This window comes from Lactuca virosa, chromosome 9, assembly GCF_052849685.1.
Source record: "Lactuca virosa cultivar CGN04683 chromosome 9, Lactuca_virosa_CGN04683_v6, whole genome shotgun sequence".
In the NCBI taxonomy this organism is placed as follows: domain Eukaryota; kingdom Viridiplantae; phylum Streptophyta; class Magnoliopsida; order Asterales; family Asteraceae; genus Lactuca; species Lactuca virosa.
The window spans coordinates 22,761,842-22,774,626 of record NC_136434.1 but is presented as its reverse complement, the minus strand read 5'-3'; the positions used below and the strand labels follow the sequence as shown (position 1 = coordinate 22,774,626).

General features: G+C 35.0%; 3 protein-coding genes and 1 non-coding gene across 6 annotated transcripts; 1 reads left to right on the top strand and 3 right to left on the bottom strand.

The window, feature by feature from the left end:
- Positions 1–959: 959 nt before the first annotated feature.
- On the bottom strand, positions 960–4,544 carry LOC145135515 (glutamate receptor 1.3-like). 2 transcript variants are annotated; one of them, XM_079069782.1, is made up of 5 exons: positions 3,795–4,544; positions 2,850–3,068; positions 2,093–2,673; positions 1,711–2,014; positions 960–1,520 (listed from the first exon to the last, which is right to left on the bottom strand). In XM_079069782.1, exons 3-5 carry the CDS (start codon positions 2,240–2,242, stop codon positions 1,204–1,206), a joined length of 771 nt encoding a protein of 256 aa, XP_078925908.1. In that variant the 5' UTR covers positions 2,243–2,673; positions 2,850–3,068; positions 3,795–4,544; the 3' UTR covers positions 960–1,203. The 2 variants fall into 2 exon arrangements, with proteins under 2 accessions (XP_078925908.1, XP_078925907.1); XM_079069781.1 differs by having other exon boundaries at positions 2,850–4,544.
- On the bottom strand, positions 4,206–4,420 carry LOC145141502 (small nucleolar RNA U3). Its single transcript, XR_013722710.1, has one exon. It is a non-coding gene; the product is annotated as a small nucleolar RNA U3 (small nucleolar RNA).
- A 1,299-nt stretch (positions 4,545–5,843) lies between the features above and the next one.
- Positions 5,844–9,413, bottom strand: LOC145136835 (peptidyl-prolyl cis-trans isomerase FKBP62-like). Of its 2 annotated transcripts, none has more exons than XM_079070946.1 (13): positions 8,954–9,413; positions 8,774–8,860; positions 8,203–8,463; positions 8,029–8,103; positions 7,868–7,948; positions 7,603–7,785; positions 7,431–7,520; positions 7,153–7,328; positions 6,947–7,072; positions 6,718–6,864; positions 6,475–6,602; positions 6,283–6,394; positions 5,844–6,183 (listed from the first exon to the last, which is right to left on the bottom strand). In XM_079070946.1, the coding sequence occupies exons 1-13, from the start codon at positions 9,135–9,137 to the stop codon at positions 6,130–6,132; spliced, it is 1,704 nt and encodes a 567-aa protein (XP_078927072.1). In that variant the 5' UTR covers positions 9,138–9,413; the 3' UTR covers positions 5,844–6,129. The 2 variants fall into 2 exon arrangements, with proteins under 2 accessions (XP_078927072.1, XP_078927071.1); XM_079070945.1 differs by having other exon boundaries at positions 5,844–6,186; positions 8,954–9,411.
- Positions 9,414–11,311: 1,898 nt separating this feature from the next.
- Positions 11,312–12,151, top strand: LOC145139019 (uncharacterized). Its single transcript, XM_079072985.1, has one exon. The coding sequence runs from the start codon at positions 11,312–11,314 to the stop codon at positions 12,149–12,151; it is 840 nt and encodes a 279-aa protein (XP_078929111.1).
- Positions 12,152–12,785: the final 634 nt, after the last annotated feature.

The window sequence follows — 12,785 nt, the reverse complement described above, 5'->3', positions numbered from 1 at the left end:
TCTATGTGTTTAAATTTTGGTAAATCTAACACTGGGGTGTTCGGATATGTTGATTCAGATTATGGCAAAGATTTGGATAAACAAAGATCAATTACAGGGTATGTGTTTACTCTAAATGGTTGTGCTGTTAGTTGGAAAGCCCAGTTACAGTCTACAGTTGCCCTGTCTTCTACCGAGGCAGAGTACATGGCGATTACAGAAGCAGTTAAGGAAGATATCTGGTTGAAGGGGTTATTTGGAGAACTCGATGATAGAATAAAGGTGACCACAGTTTTCTGTGACAACCAGAGTGCTATCTTCTTGAGTAAAGATCAAATGTTTCATGACCGAACAAAGCATATTGATATTCGTTATCATTTTGTGCGGGATATCATTGAAAAAGGTGATTGTGTTGTGGACAAGATTCATACTGATTATAATCCCGCTGATATGTTCACTAAAAGTCTTCCTATAGCCAAGTTCAAATTATGTTTGGACATGGTGGGTGTTTCTGATCGCAGTTGAGCCTGAAGGCTCGTAGGTGGAGGAAGTATTATTTATTTTTCGGAAACAATTTTTTCTCTATATAAAATTTGCAGGTTCTTATGGAAGTTTTAGAGTTTGGTGAGCTATAGGTTTTGACTAATCGTAAAGCATGACTTGCTTAATTTTGATGTCAAGGTGGAGATTGTGGAAAAGTTGCCTCCAAAATTAGCAAGTGGCAAATAGTTCAGGGGTTATTTCAGTAACTTATCATTTACTATTCATAGTTTGACTATGAATAGTAATATATATGTTAATTGAAATGAAATTGGACGTCTATCTTTCACTATTCATAGCTTGACTATGAATAGTAGTATATATATGTGAATTTGATTTGGACGGTGAATTTTTGGTAGGCGCCTACAATTGGAATTCGGACGGTACATTTTTTCTACAATTCATATTATATTGCTTTTGGCTATAAATAGCCTAAGCCATGAACCAGAGAATAGAACACAACCAAAAAATCATCCAAGTATATATAAAAAAGCATTACATATATATACTGATACACCACCGTGTATTTTAGCTCTCCCACTCTATTTTGTAATCTCTTTCATAATCCCTGTAAACACTGCAAATTATAGTGAATTGTTTCTCGGCTTCCTCCGCCCGTGGTTTTTTCCCGATTTGGGTTTCCACGTAAATTCCTGTGTCTCTATTCTATTTATTTTATTCGTATTACGTTGTGATTATTACGCTTTGATAATTTTTGATCCCATTCCGCATTGAGCTAATATTATTTAAGTCAATTTGGATCCGTCGTATTTTACAACACAAAGCATTAGCAAAATCCTCTGAAGTAGAATATGGCAGAAAGGAACCATTTCTGTTTCCAATTAAGTTGTTTCCTATTAAGTCGCTCTTTGATGCTAACCGAATTTGTTCAATGGTTAACAGTGAACTCAAAGTTGCAGTGTAGCTTGAAGCAAGTAGCAGCACTACAAACAACCACACCGTCACTACAAATCTTGACAGATTACTCTTCAGCTTCTGCCCTGCAATTTTCAAATTTCAACCACCAACTCAAATATAGTTTCATAAGATTGTGGAAAAATAAACATCCAATACCGAGTAATACACCAGATTGGCATATTCACCAACCAAATAATAATAATAATAGGATTATATTAGAAAGTGGAACTTGGTTGTGTAAAAATTAAACTAAAATGAGATGTGGGAGCTTACTATGAGCATAAACAAGGGTTGAAAACGCAAACCATAAGGTTGTTCCAATCTGTTCTGATAGTGAACCTTGAAACTCTTCATTCGCCCGATGTTCAAGAATCCAAACGACAAAACCGAGTAACATAAAGAAACAAGCAGATACAAGCCACAGATCTAAACTCAGTGGTTCCATAAAGATCCACATGCTTACATCATCATTTTGAGACAGCAGTCCAATGCCAAGATCCGTGAATGGTAATGTAAAGTCAACGTATCGAGTTCTGTTAGCTGTGATTGTTATATCTCCAACTGCAGCATCAAATTCCTGATGCAAACAAACATAATGCAATAAAACAGATTAATTATCATGCTTTTCCTGAGCATCAAACAAAAAGATGCATACCCCAGTATAGACTCGATGTATAAGATTGTTGTAGTTTCGATATGCATCCATGAATGGAATAAATTGAAGGGATACGTTGAGATCTAATGCAGCGAAGGCAGTTTGGAACACAAAACCCTGAAACGACTGTTGAATTAGTTTCAGGATCATGCTTCACTTGAAAAACTCCATTTGGTGGAACGCCGATTCTCAGGATTTCCTTATTTACTTGTAGTAGCAGTAGCATCCTCCTCCTATTATGCATTGAATTAGTTGTCACACTGACTCCTCTTGAAAAAATCTTTAATCTTCAGTTGATCAGCTTGTATCCTCTCAACAGCCATTGCTAGAGCTGAAACTGCATCATACGCCCAAATATCATAAGTACTAATCTCCTTGAGCTTCACCATCACATGGTTCTTAGCATGATATTCTTTTCTCCATCTAGAAGTGAATTTGTGGATATCCCTTGATTGTGGAATGTATGATTTAAAACCCACTGCCCCTTGCATAGACTCAATGCCCCTTGTATGATATCCCTTCAGCTGTCGACTCTGAACCTATGATTGCTTCCACTTTTGGCTTCTCCAAAAGATCAAGAGCTGATGGGCAAAAAAGACAATCATAAACAAATGAATTAAAACAATGAAATAATATCCAAAGGAAACATCTAATGTGCATGTTGTGAAAGCCGTGAATTGACAAATTTGTATGACAACTACAGGCCTTTCATATGTTACATGATGTGTTCCAAATGAAGTCTGAAATAGTTATCTACCAGCAGAGAGAGCATGCAGTGGGTATCCCTGTGGTGAAGAACTATCCTTGTTTGGAAGTGAGGGTTGACCATGTAAAACTCAGACACTGCCATGGTGATGCAGCTATGAACAGCCTTTCCAACCCCAGAATATGAATATGGATATGATGATCCCATATCTAGAATCACTCCCACTGGGATCTCCTTGTAGGCTAAATCTTCTTGAGCTTTTGTATATATCTGCAAGCAGAGCAACATCAACATTAAAGATGAAAGGTGTGTTCTCTCCCTGCTACTTATCTTCATTATTGAATGGTAAAAAATGCTCATGTTGCTGCTGCAAATATGAAAAATAAGCTTTGCTCTTTTCTCCTTTTATTGATTAAACTCATAAAAAGAGATTCAGCCAATCAGTTGACCAATACACACTGGCTTACATCATTCAAGTGTTTAAACAAAAGATTTGCTGTTTAAATATTATATCTCCTAAATTTAAATAATTACAACAGGGAAAGGTGTGCAATATTCTAGTGGATGAAGAAGAAGGTCTTCAAATGTCACAAATACCTGGAAATTTCTTTGGTGAATTTAAGTATAAGCAGTCAACGTGATCATATATGATAAAAACGGAAAGATCATTAAGAATGTAATCAAATATATAAATACATCAAAATGTCAACCAGGCATGCATCCTTCAATATATGCATCTACATATTAGCTAACATCAGCTTAAGGTTCGCTTGTTCAACAAGATTTTGTAGTAGTTTCTTTCTGAAATCTGAGAAGCAATCTTTCGACTGAACCGAATAAGAACCCACTCGACTTCTCTGGAACTATAGTATACTTTACATGTTCAGTTCAGCAACTTCATTGAAGACCATATTTTATGAATTATGGGAGACATAAAATTGATAAGGGTGAAAAGTAGTAGGAGATCAAATTAAGATGAGTCAGTCATAAGCTGACCCAAGAAAGAAGAAACATAATCTCCTTCAGGCAATTCATTGAACACTTGATTTGCATCTCTGAGTTTTGACATTTCCCATGTAAAATCACAACTTATAGAACCCATATTTGACCTTAACGCTGAAGACCTACAAAATGCAATTTGCCTTCATCTAGTATTCGATGTGGGGCAAGACCTTTTGAAGACTTTGTCAGGAACAAAAGGACCAGAAAGGGGGTCACAAGGTAAAAGCCAGTACAGATTAGATCTTCTTAATAGATATACATGGAGATTGTTGAATGAAACAAGAAAATAAACTTGAGGTTTTAATTTTAGAGCAACTAATTAAAGAAAGATTTAGTTGCGCCTTTCAGACATTTCATCAAACGGTTGCTTTGCATCTCAAAAATGGTATCAAAAAAAGGTTAAATTGTCTGTCAGACAACCATGTAGCCATGCCAAGACCATCAAGATGGACTGGCAACGATCATCTACTGAGCCATGGCCGGAACCATGAGAAACTCTGTTAATCACGCTCTGGTTACATGGTCGTGGTTCATCAACCAGACATGGGTTTCTGTCTTCTTAGGAATCAAGAATACAGAGGTACGAGCCTATAGAACAGATCCTGTTCAAGTAAGGTCGTGCTTCATCTTCTCTCCGCTTCTCTTATATATGCTATTTCGTTTGCAGTAGCAGCCGATGTGGGATGCGTCTTTTCGATTCCGAGGGATTGATGGGAAATAAGTCAAGAACATTGAGGGGACCTTTCTTCATCGTAACTAAAATTATTATTATTATTATTACTACTAGCATTAACAATAATTTTCATTTACTCTAATTTCGATATTTTTTTGTTTTCTTAAAACGGTTTGATTTTTAGTTACATTGTTTTGTTTTTTTAAACAACTTGGTCTTTTGTTTTCATTCCTTTGTAGAATTTTCTGAATTTTATTTAAGTGATTGGTTATTTCAATTTTCTTGGGTTTTCGATTCTAGTTGTTTTGAATTATCATCAGGTTTAGTTATATATTAAACTGTCATTTTATATCTCCTTTAACTTGATAAGAATTTTTATCAAACATTATTATTTTATTTAGCTATCTCAATAATGCAAAAACTAAGTCTGTCAAACACATGCTTAAATAAAACTTATCAAATTATAAACTTTTATTAAAAGTATGTCAAACACATGCTTAAACTTATCAAATTATAAACTTTTATTAAAAGTATAAACGTTTTCAAACATGTGATAAAAAAAATATGAAAAGTAAAAAATTAATTATATTAATTTATTGTTTATGAAGTTTTTTCATAGTTGAAGACTGAAATAGTTGTAATTGTTTGCTATTGGCATTGGTTCATTTAAACTATTTGCTATTGGTATTGGTTCATTTAAATTACGTGAACAATTGAACAAATTTTCTTATTTATATTTATTCGTTTAACAATTTATCTTGCTCTTGACAATCATACCTTTTACAAACTTTTGCTTACGTGGAAATTTTTCTATGATTTGTTCCACAATCTTCACTAACATGACACCACTTTCCGTTTTGCTCTTTTTTCAGCATATCTATTTGGCGTTTTAAATCTTCAAACTCTATGCTGTTTCACAATTTGGATAATTAAGATTCATAGTAAAAAAAAATACTTTATGATGTTTCATAGGAAAAAAAAATTCTAAATTTAAGAAGGTTAAGATAAAAAGAATTCAAAATATACACGAAACATGTGATTTAAACAATAAATAGGAATATCACAGGTGAAAGATAGCAATCTCAGCAAACCAATAATCTTGTGCAATAAGGAAGATGGTCGTATACTCCGATTTTATTTTAGGTTTTGCATCCAAATTTGTGGTCCATTTTCTTGGAGTTTTTATGTTTTCTACATTCAAATAAAGAGAGCAAGGTGAAGGAAAGAGGTTTTTTTTTGCTTTTCATATGTTCTTCGTCCAGAGTATACAATGCATTCTTTTTTGTTTCTCACAATAGTTTCTTATTTTCTCTGTCATTTTAACTTGACTGTAAAAAGAACATATGCTTTTGTTTTATAACACTTAGAGAGAGAAAACCAAAAACAAAGTTAAAAGTTTTAATAGATTATGTTATGCCAATACAGTTTGTCTACATCTTCACTTCTAAATGTGAAGATAAAAAGAAAGTAAATAAAACTCGACTGTCGTCACACTAACTTTTACCTTTTTTTTTTCAGACAAACACACACACACACTATCTGAAGAATTAAAACCAAATAAGATCACTAGACCATGAAAAAAAAAAATACCAGAAAACCCCTATTATGGCACAGCATTACATTAAACACATCTTTTATCTTTTATCTTTTTATTGATTAAGCCTTGCTGTCTATGCTCATTGGTTCTTCTGCCTCCTTTGTCCCTGCTGCCTTCTGCACACAATCATAATCAAATCACCATTCATTACACCCCTTTTTTTATGATTTTTATTTTATAAACAGATACACATATTTTCAAAAAGCTCTCACATTGGAAGAGGGTTTTGTCATCTTGGCAAACATATTTCCATAAAATTTAGCATCCTTCTTATTGTATTCCTTTATCTTCTCCTTGAGCAATTTATATTCATGTTTCACATCCCTAATCATATCATCATTAAAACCATATTCATCACTTGCTATAAGCTTCAAAAGTGTCAAAAAAAAAAAAAGGATTCCTACTTGTTATTAGGGTCGATTTCAAGGGCTTTTTTTACATCAATCTCTGCAAGATCCAGATCAGCTACATTGATGTAAGCTTGAGCCCTTCTGTACAAAGCCTTTACATTTGTACTTTCAAGTTCCAAAACCTGTACAGATCATGTTTCCAGACCCTTGTTAAAACCTTTTAAAACATCATATATTTATTAAAAAAGAAAAAGAAAAACCAAACTGTGAGTAGGATTATCTATTTGTATCTATAACCTTAGTGCAAAGCTTTTCAGCCTGTTTGTAATCCTTGAGTTTCAACTGGCATGCTGCATTATTAAGATTGCAAGTAATCTTCAATGCTTTTGCTTGTTTCTTCTCATCTTCTTCAAAATTAGTATCATACTCGATAAACTTAGCAGCCTGGAAATGTTAAAAACAAAAAAAACAGATTTAGTCATAAACAATTACACAAACCACTGCTTTATTTAAACTGAATCTTTACCTTTTCATATCGTTTTACTGCTTTCAAATATTTACCAGCTTTAAAGAACGCATTTCCTTCTTCCTTCTTTTTCCCAGCAGCCTCAATCTTCTCTTGAGTCGTGGTCATGTCCCATGATTCTTTGTCCTGAAAATGAAAATAAATAAACGTTGACATTAAATAAACAATATGATCATAAAAAACTAAACTTTTTATGCACAACTTACCTTAACAAAAGAAACAAGCTCAATTTCATATGTGACAGTGGAATTAGGGGGAACCACTGCTAATTCTTGCTTTGAATCAGTAGACCCAAAAGCATATTCTGGAGCAATTGTCAGAAGAGCTACTTCTCCTTTCTTCATTGTCATCACAGCTTTATCAAGTCCATCGATCACTTGCTCTGTTTATGCAAATACCAAAGTGAGGATTAATGAAAATAAGATTACATAACATAAAGTCATAAACAATAAAAGATATAAAGAATTTCCAATGGTTTATATACCTTCATCTGCCTTGAACTCAAAAGGCTCAGAATCATCATGACCTTTCTTGATGAACACTGTACCATCTTGTAGCTTACCAATCAACTTCACTGTTCATTATCACAACAAGAAGCAACTTCAGACATAACGTTATAAAAAATTTAAAGAATCAAATAGAATAAGCCAACTGACCCTGAACAACAGCTCCTTCATTCGGGCGTTCATACCCCTCCCCTTCTTTCAAGATTTTCTTGATAACTTTCTTGTCATCTGTAACATTTGTGACCACCTTCCATGACAGAAGTTCTAGTGTGATTTGTAGTGTAGCATTTGCAGGAATGGAGCCTTCGGGTTTCCCTTTTTCTCCAAATCCATCTGCAACAAAAAATTTTATAAGTGAATCGACCTTTGTAGCTGTTGAGGCCAAGAGTTTTTACAAAGATGACAGTAAACTTACATTCTGGTTTGACTGTAAGTATGACTTTTTCCCCTTTCTTCATTGTTTTTACAGCCTTAGCCAGAGCAGGGCAGAAATGGCCTGATCAAAACCAAATATGTAAGCAACAATCAAAAAATATTGTAAAGCTAAACGAGAAAACAGCTATGTGCTAAAGTTACCATCTTCTACTTTGAACTCCACTCCATCTGATTTTGCAACTACAGTCCCATCCTCGAGTTGAACTTCGTAATTGACTGCATTTACACACAAAAAAAAAAAGGACGTGTTTAGAAGTGAACAAAGAGTTGCAGAAATTGAATCTTAAACATGAAAAGTGGATATAAAGAAAGTACCTAAAACTTCATCGAGGTCCTTGGGGTTCTCCCACTTCTCTCCTTCCTTTACAATCTTTTTGAAAATCCCACCATCCTTGCAAATATCCTTTACACTAACCCATGAGAGCAGTTGTACATCAAACTGTAGAGTAGCACTGGGAGGGATTGTTGGAGGAGAACCAGCTTCACCATAAGCCAGATCAGCAGGTATGGTAAAAAGTGCATTTTCACCCTTCTTCATGGTCTTGATACCCAGATCCCATCCCTTGATCACTTGCCCTGTTGTCACATAATACAAGAAAATAATGTTAATTATGCGATCCATAACCTAATGTAACGTTATGATACTGTATAATGCGTGTTAATACACTCATAGCAAGCAGGAATAGAAGCACCAATGAACAAATCACTACATGCTATTTTGGATGCAGAAAGAACGTTGTAAATACACACTATGCATGTTTGACATCAACAAATTAATGATCAGTATTAACAAAAACGAGGAAATCCAAACAGTAGAATGACCAATATGAATGCACGAATGTAAAGAATGAATGTAATCAGTTTCATCATTGAGAAAAAACCTCACCTTGACCAAGAGTGAACTTGAATGGCGTTCCCCTATCACGACTTGAATCAAACTGAGTCCCGTCGAGCAACGTTCCAGTATAATGAACTGTCACAAACTCAAATCCACATCGCGATCAATACAATCATACGATTTAGCCACAAAACAGTACAATTACAAAACGTAAATCAACGATAATACCTTCAACTTCATCCCCACTTTCAGGAGTGTCCCAACCTTCACCTTCCTTGAGCAGCTTCTTCTTCAAACCTTGATTACCGATTTCCTTCTCTTCTCCGACTTTCAACGTCACCGGAGCTTCAATATCATCCATAAATTCATCATTCATCTCATCAGCTACCGGAATATCAAAGTCCTCATCCATTTTCACTCAAAAAAGATCAATCACAATTTTTTTCTTCTAAAACAAGCAAATTGAAGAGATAAATAGTTGGGTTAAGATCAACAAGTAGAATTAAGTTCGAATGGATTTTATATGAAGAAGCGGGTAAGTGAAAGTATGGAGAAAGTTAGGGATTCCAGAGAGTTCGAAAGGGTTTGTGAAGGAAGAAGCGACGAAGGGTCAGGATGGTTCGAGAGAGATCACGTTGACGATAGTCTCGAGATCTTGTGAGAGCACGTGATCCGGTGTGGTGCGCGTGACCAATGACCAATGCTGTATTGCTGTTTCATTTCTAATTTCGTAATCCGACGGTCTGCGCTTGAATAATGAATAACCCCGGTCCGATTTTTCTTAAAGAATCTTTTAGAAATTCCGAGAATATATCATCTCATTTGGATTCCTTTTTTTCTCAAAAACAAAAAAAAAAAAAAAAAACAAAAACAAAAAAAAAAACAAAAACAAAAGCAAAACAAAATAGAAAAAAAAAAAAAAAAAAGAGGTTTGTTGTAATATATTTTGAAGCCATTTATTTGTTCTTCATTTCTTTTATTTGATAAGGAGTAGATTGTTTTTTTTAAGTTGTAGTTATAGTTCTAACAAGTTTGTCATGATGTGTCATATCTTCAACACTTGAATCTAATGTCACGTCTTAAGAAAGCTTGAGATTTAACATTGTAAGGTTGTCACACTACGATCGTTCATTATTTAGAACCTTAGTTGTAGCTATGTTATTTTCTATTTGGAGATGGTTGAATGATTGGTCTTGTTTGATATCGTTAATTTCCTATTAGGAGGAGAGACCTTATATCTTGGAGATTGAAATGAGCCTTGATTTATACACTCTTCTAGAAAGTGGTTAATGATTATTTATTTAAAGGTGTTAGGTGCAACCTTACGAAGACAACATAAAATATCCAACTTCGTTGCTATATATGGATTAAGTATGGATTGAAGTTGATTTTTTTTTTTTTGAGTGACAAATCTATTCTATTCCTATTACTCATAAATCCATTTATATCTCCAACGAGACTTGAATCCTCAACTTCAAGGAGGAAAGACAACATCTGATATCATTGGACTATAAGTCATTTGGTAAGATTAACTTGTTAAATTGGTCACTAAGGTTCCAAAATGCAATAATGGGGGTTAGGATTTGCTCCAGAAGGTTGAAGATTGATAAATGACGAAACCTTATAGGTTAATGTCTTTAAATAGGGCCCAAATCCTGAGGCATGGGATTTTTTCCCAACAACAAGGACAAGCCACGCCTAGCACTTGGGTGCACCGCACCACATATGGCAACCCCACGTTGCGCTAGCCAAACACACCCCAAATTAACTGAAGACCGCTTGAATCGCAATGCATATCCCAAATTAACGGGTGTCATATTAGTGGTAAATCATATAAAAAAGCAAAGTGGTCATATATCTACACAAAGCATAATGTGTTACCATATCAAGTCAATACCCCTTAAAATATCAATATACCATGCTTGTGTGTAAATATAAACAACTTATTATTTTTTGTTTTTTTAAGAAAATGTAAAGCAAGTTCATAAGTTAGTTCCCTATAAAGTAATCCAACCATGTATTCCCGAGTTTTGTATTATTCTACAAAGTACCTCTTCTTCTTGATAAATAATTGGATAAATTTTCACGATGTTTTATTATTAAGCAAGTGATACCTCTTATATGTTAAATGTGTTAGCCTATATATTATTAGCCCACTTGTTTATGGGCTCTTTAGTCTTTAGCCCATTAGGGTTTTGTCTAGCTAGTATTTATATCCGCCTTATTCTTTGTAGTCTTTATGCTTTTCATTGAGAACTCCTGTAATTTCTTTTTATTATAATCATATGACAATGTTATCATGGTATCAAAGCGGAGGTTTGATACGTTGTTAGAAGCCTTTGTAGCAGTCATCTGTGGCGCGGATCGAAATTTTCTAGGGTTACTGTAGCAGATGGTATTCGTTGTTGGTTGTTGTTGATTCGTTGTTGATGCGTTTTTTTTGTTGGTGAATTTCGTTTGATGTTGCTGTTGATTCGTTGTTGCTGTTCGATTTCTTGTTGTCCGATTGATTGCTTCCGCTGGTTTGTTACTTCTCTCATTCTCAGATTGCTATATTGTCATTGTGGTTATTTATTCATTGTCAACATGAGTGGAAAGGATGATTTCATTCAGTCAATCAGTACTCGTTTGGATGGAAAAAATTATACGTATTGGAGTTACGTTATGAAGAACTTCCTTCGTGGGAAGAATATGTGGGGCTATGTCACTGGGACTAAAGCCAAACCCTCAATACCTCAAACTGAGAATTTTGATTTGTTACTTGATGCTTGGGAGACTGATAACTCCAAGGTAATTACTTGGATTAATAACTATGTCACTCAGTCTATTGGTATGCAGTTAGTTAAATATGACATATTAAAGGAAGTTTGGAATCACTTGGAAAGGTTGTATACTCAGTCTAACTTTGCTAAACAATACCAGTTAGAATATGATATTCGTGTTCTTCAACAAAATAACCAAAGCATTCAAGATTTCTATGTTGCTATGTCTGATCTGTGGGATCAATTGGCTCATACTAAATCTAAAGAGTTAAAAGACTTTGAGCCTTGCATTGCTAAGAGTGAAGAACAACGCTTGGTCCAGTTCTTGATGGCCTTGCGTTCTGATTTTGAAGGTCTATGTGGAACAATTCTTCATCGCTCTCCTCTTCCCTCAGTTGATTTTGTTGTCCATGAGTTAATTGTAGAAGAGACTCATATCAAGTCTCATACGGATAAAGGGTTTAAAGCAACCTCTATTCCTACTCCCGCTCTTGTTGTGCTTGTTGTTTCCTCTAATCAGTCTCGACAACCTTCAAGGGTTGCTTATGATGAGTGTGCATTCTGCAAACAGAAAAATCATTGGAAAGCTCATTGTCCATTGTTAGTCAACATGAGTAAATCTGGTCAACCTCGGTCGGGACAACAAAATAGGTCTGGTCAATAGAAGTTTCAGCCACGTTCCTCTGGTACTCCTCCAAGGACCCCTCGTCCTCCACAGTTTGTTGTTGCTGCTATACCACCAGTTGATACAGATTCTGTTGGAAACATGTCACCATCTGCATTGGATCCCAAGGTGTTTGAGAGTTTCAGACAATATTTGGCCTCTAATCCCACTGTAATGTCTGCATCTATGTCTCATTCTGGTCCTACTTCATCTGGTACATCAGGTATTCCCTCATCTTTGTGGATTTTAGATTCTGGTGCAATCCATCATATGACTCCTCATTTGTCATCATTTACTTTTTTGTCGCAAGTGTCATCTATGTATGTTAAGTCTGCTAGTGATACATCTGTGCTAGTTGAGGGTGTTGGGTCTGTCTCTATTTCTCATATCACTCTCCATAATGTTTATTACATTCCCAAACTTACTTTGAATCTTGCCTCAGTCAGTCGGTTATGTAAGTCTGGTAAATGGGTGTTCTTTTCTGATTATGTCTGTGTTATACAGGATCAACACACCAGAAGGTGATTGGGATCGGTCGTAGGGTGGGGGAACTATATGTCTTGGAGGTTCTCAAAGTATCTGTTGTTGCTGTCTCCAGCATTGATTTATCTTCTTTCCGTTTGAGTCCTTTGTC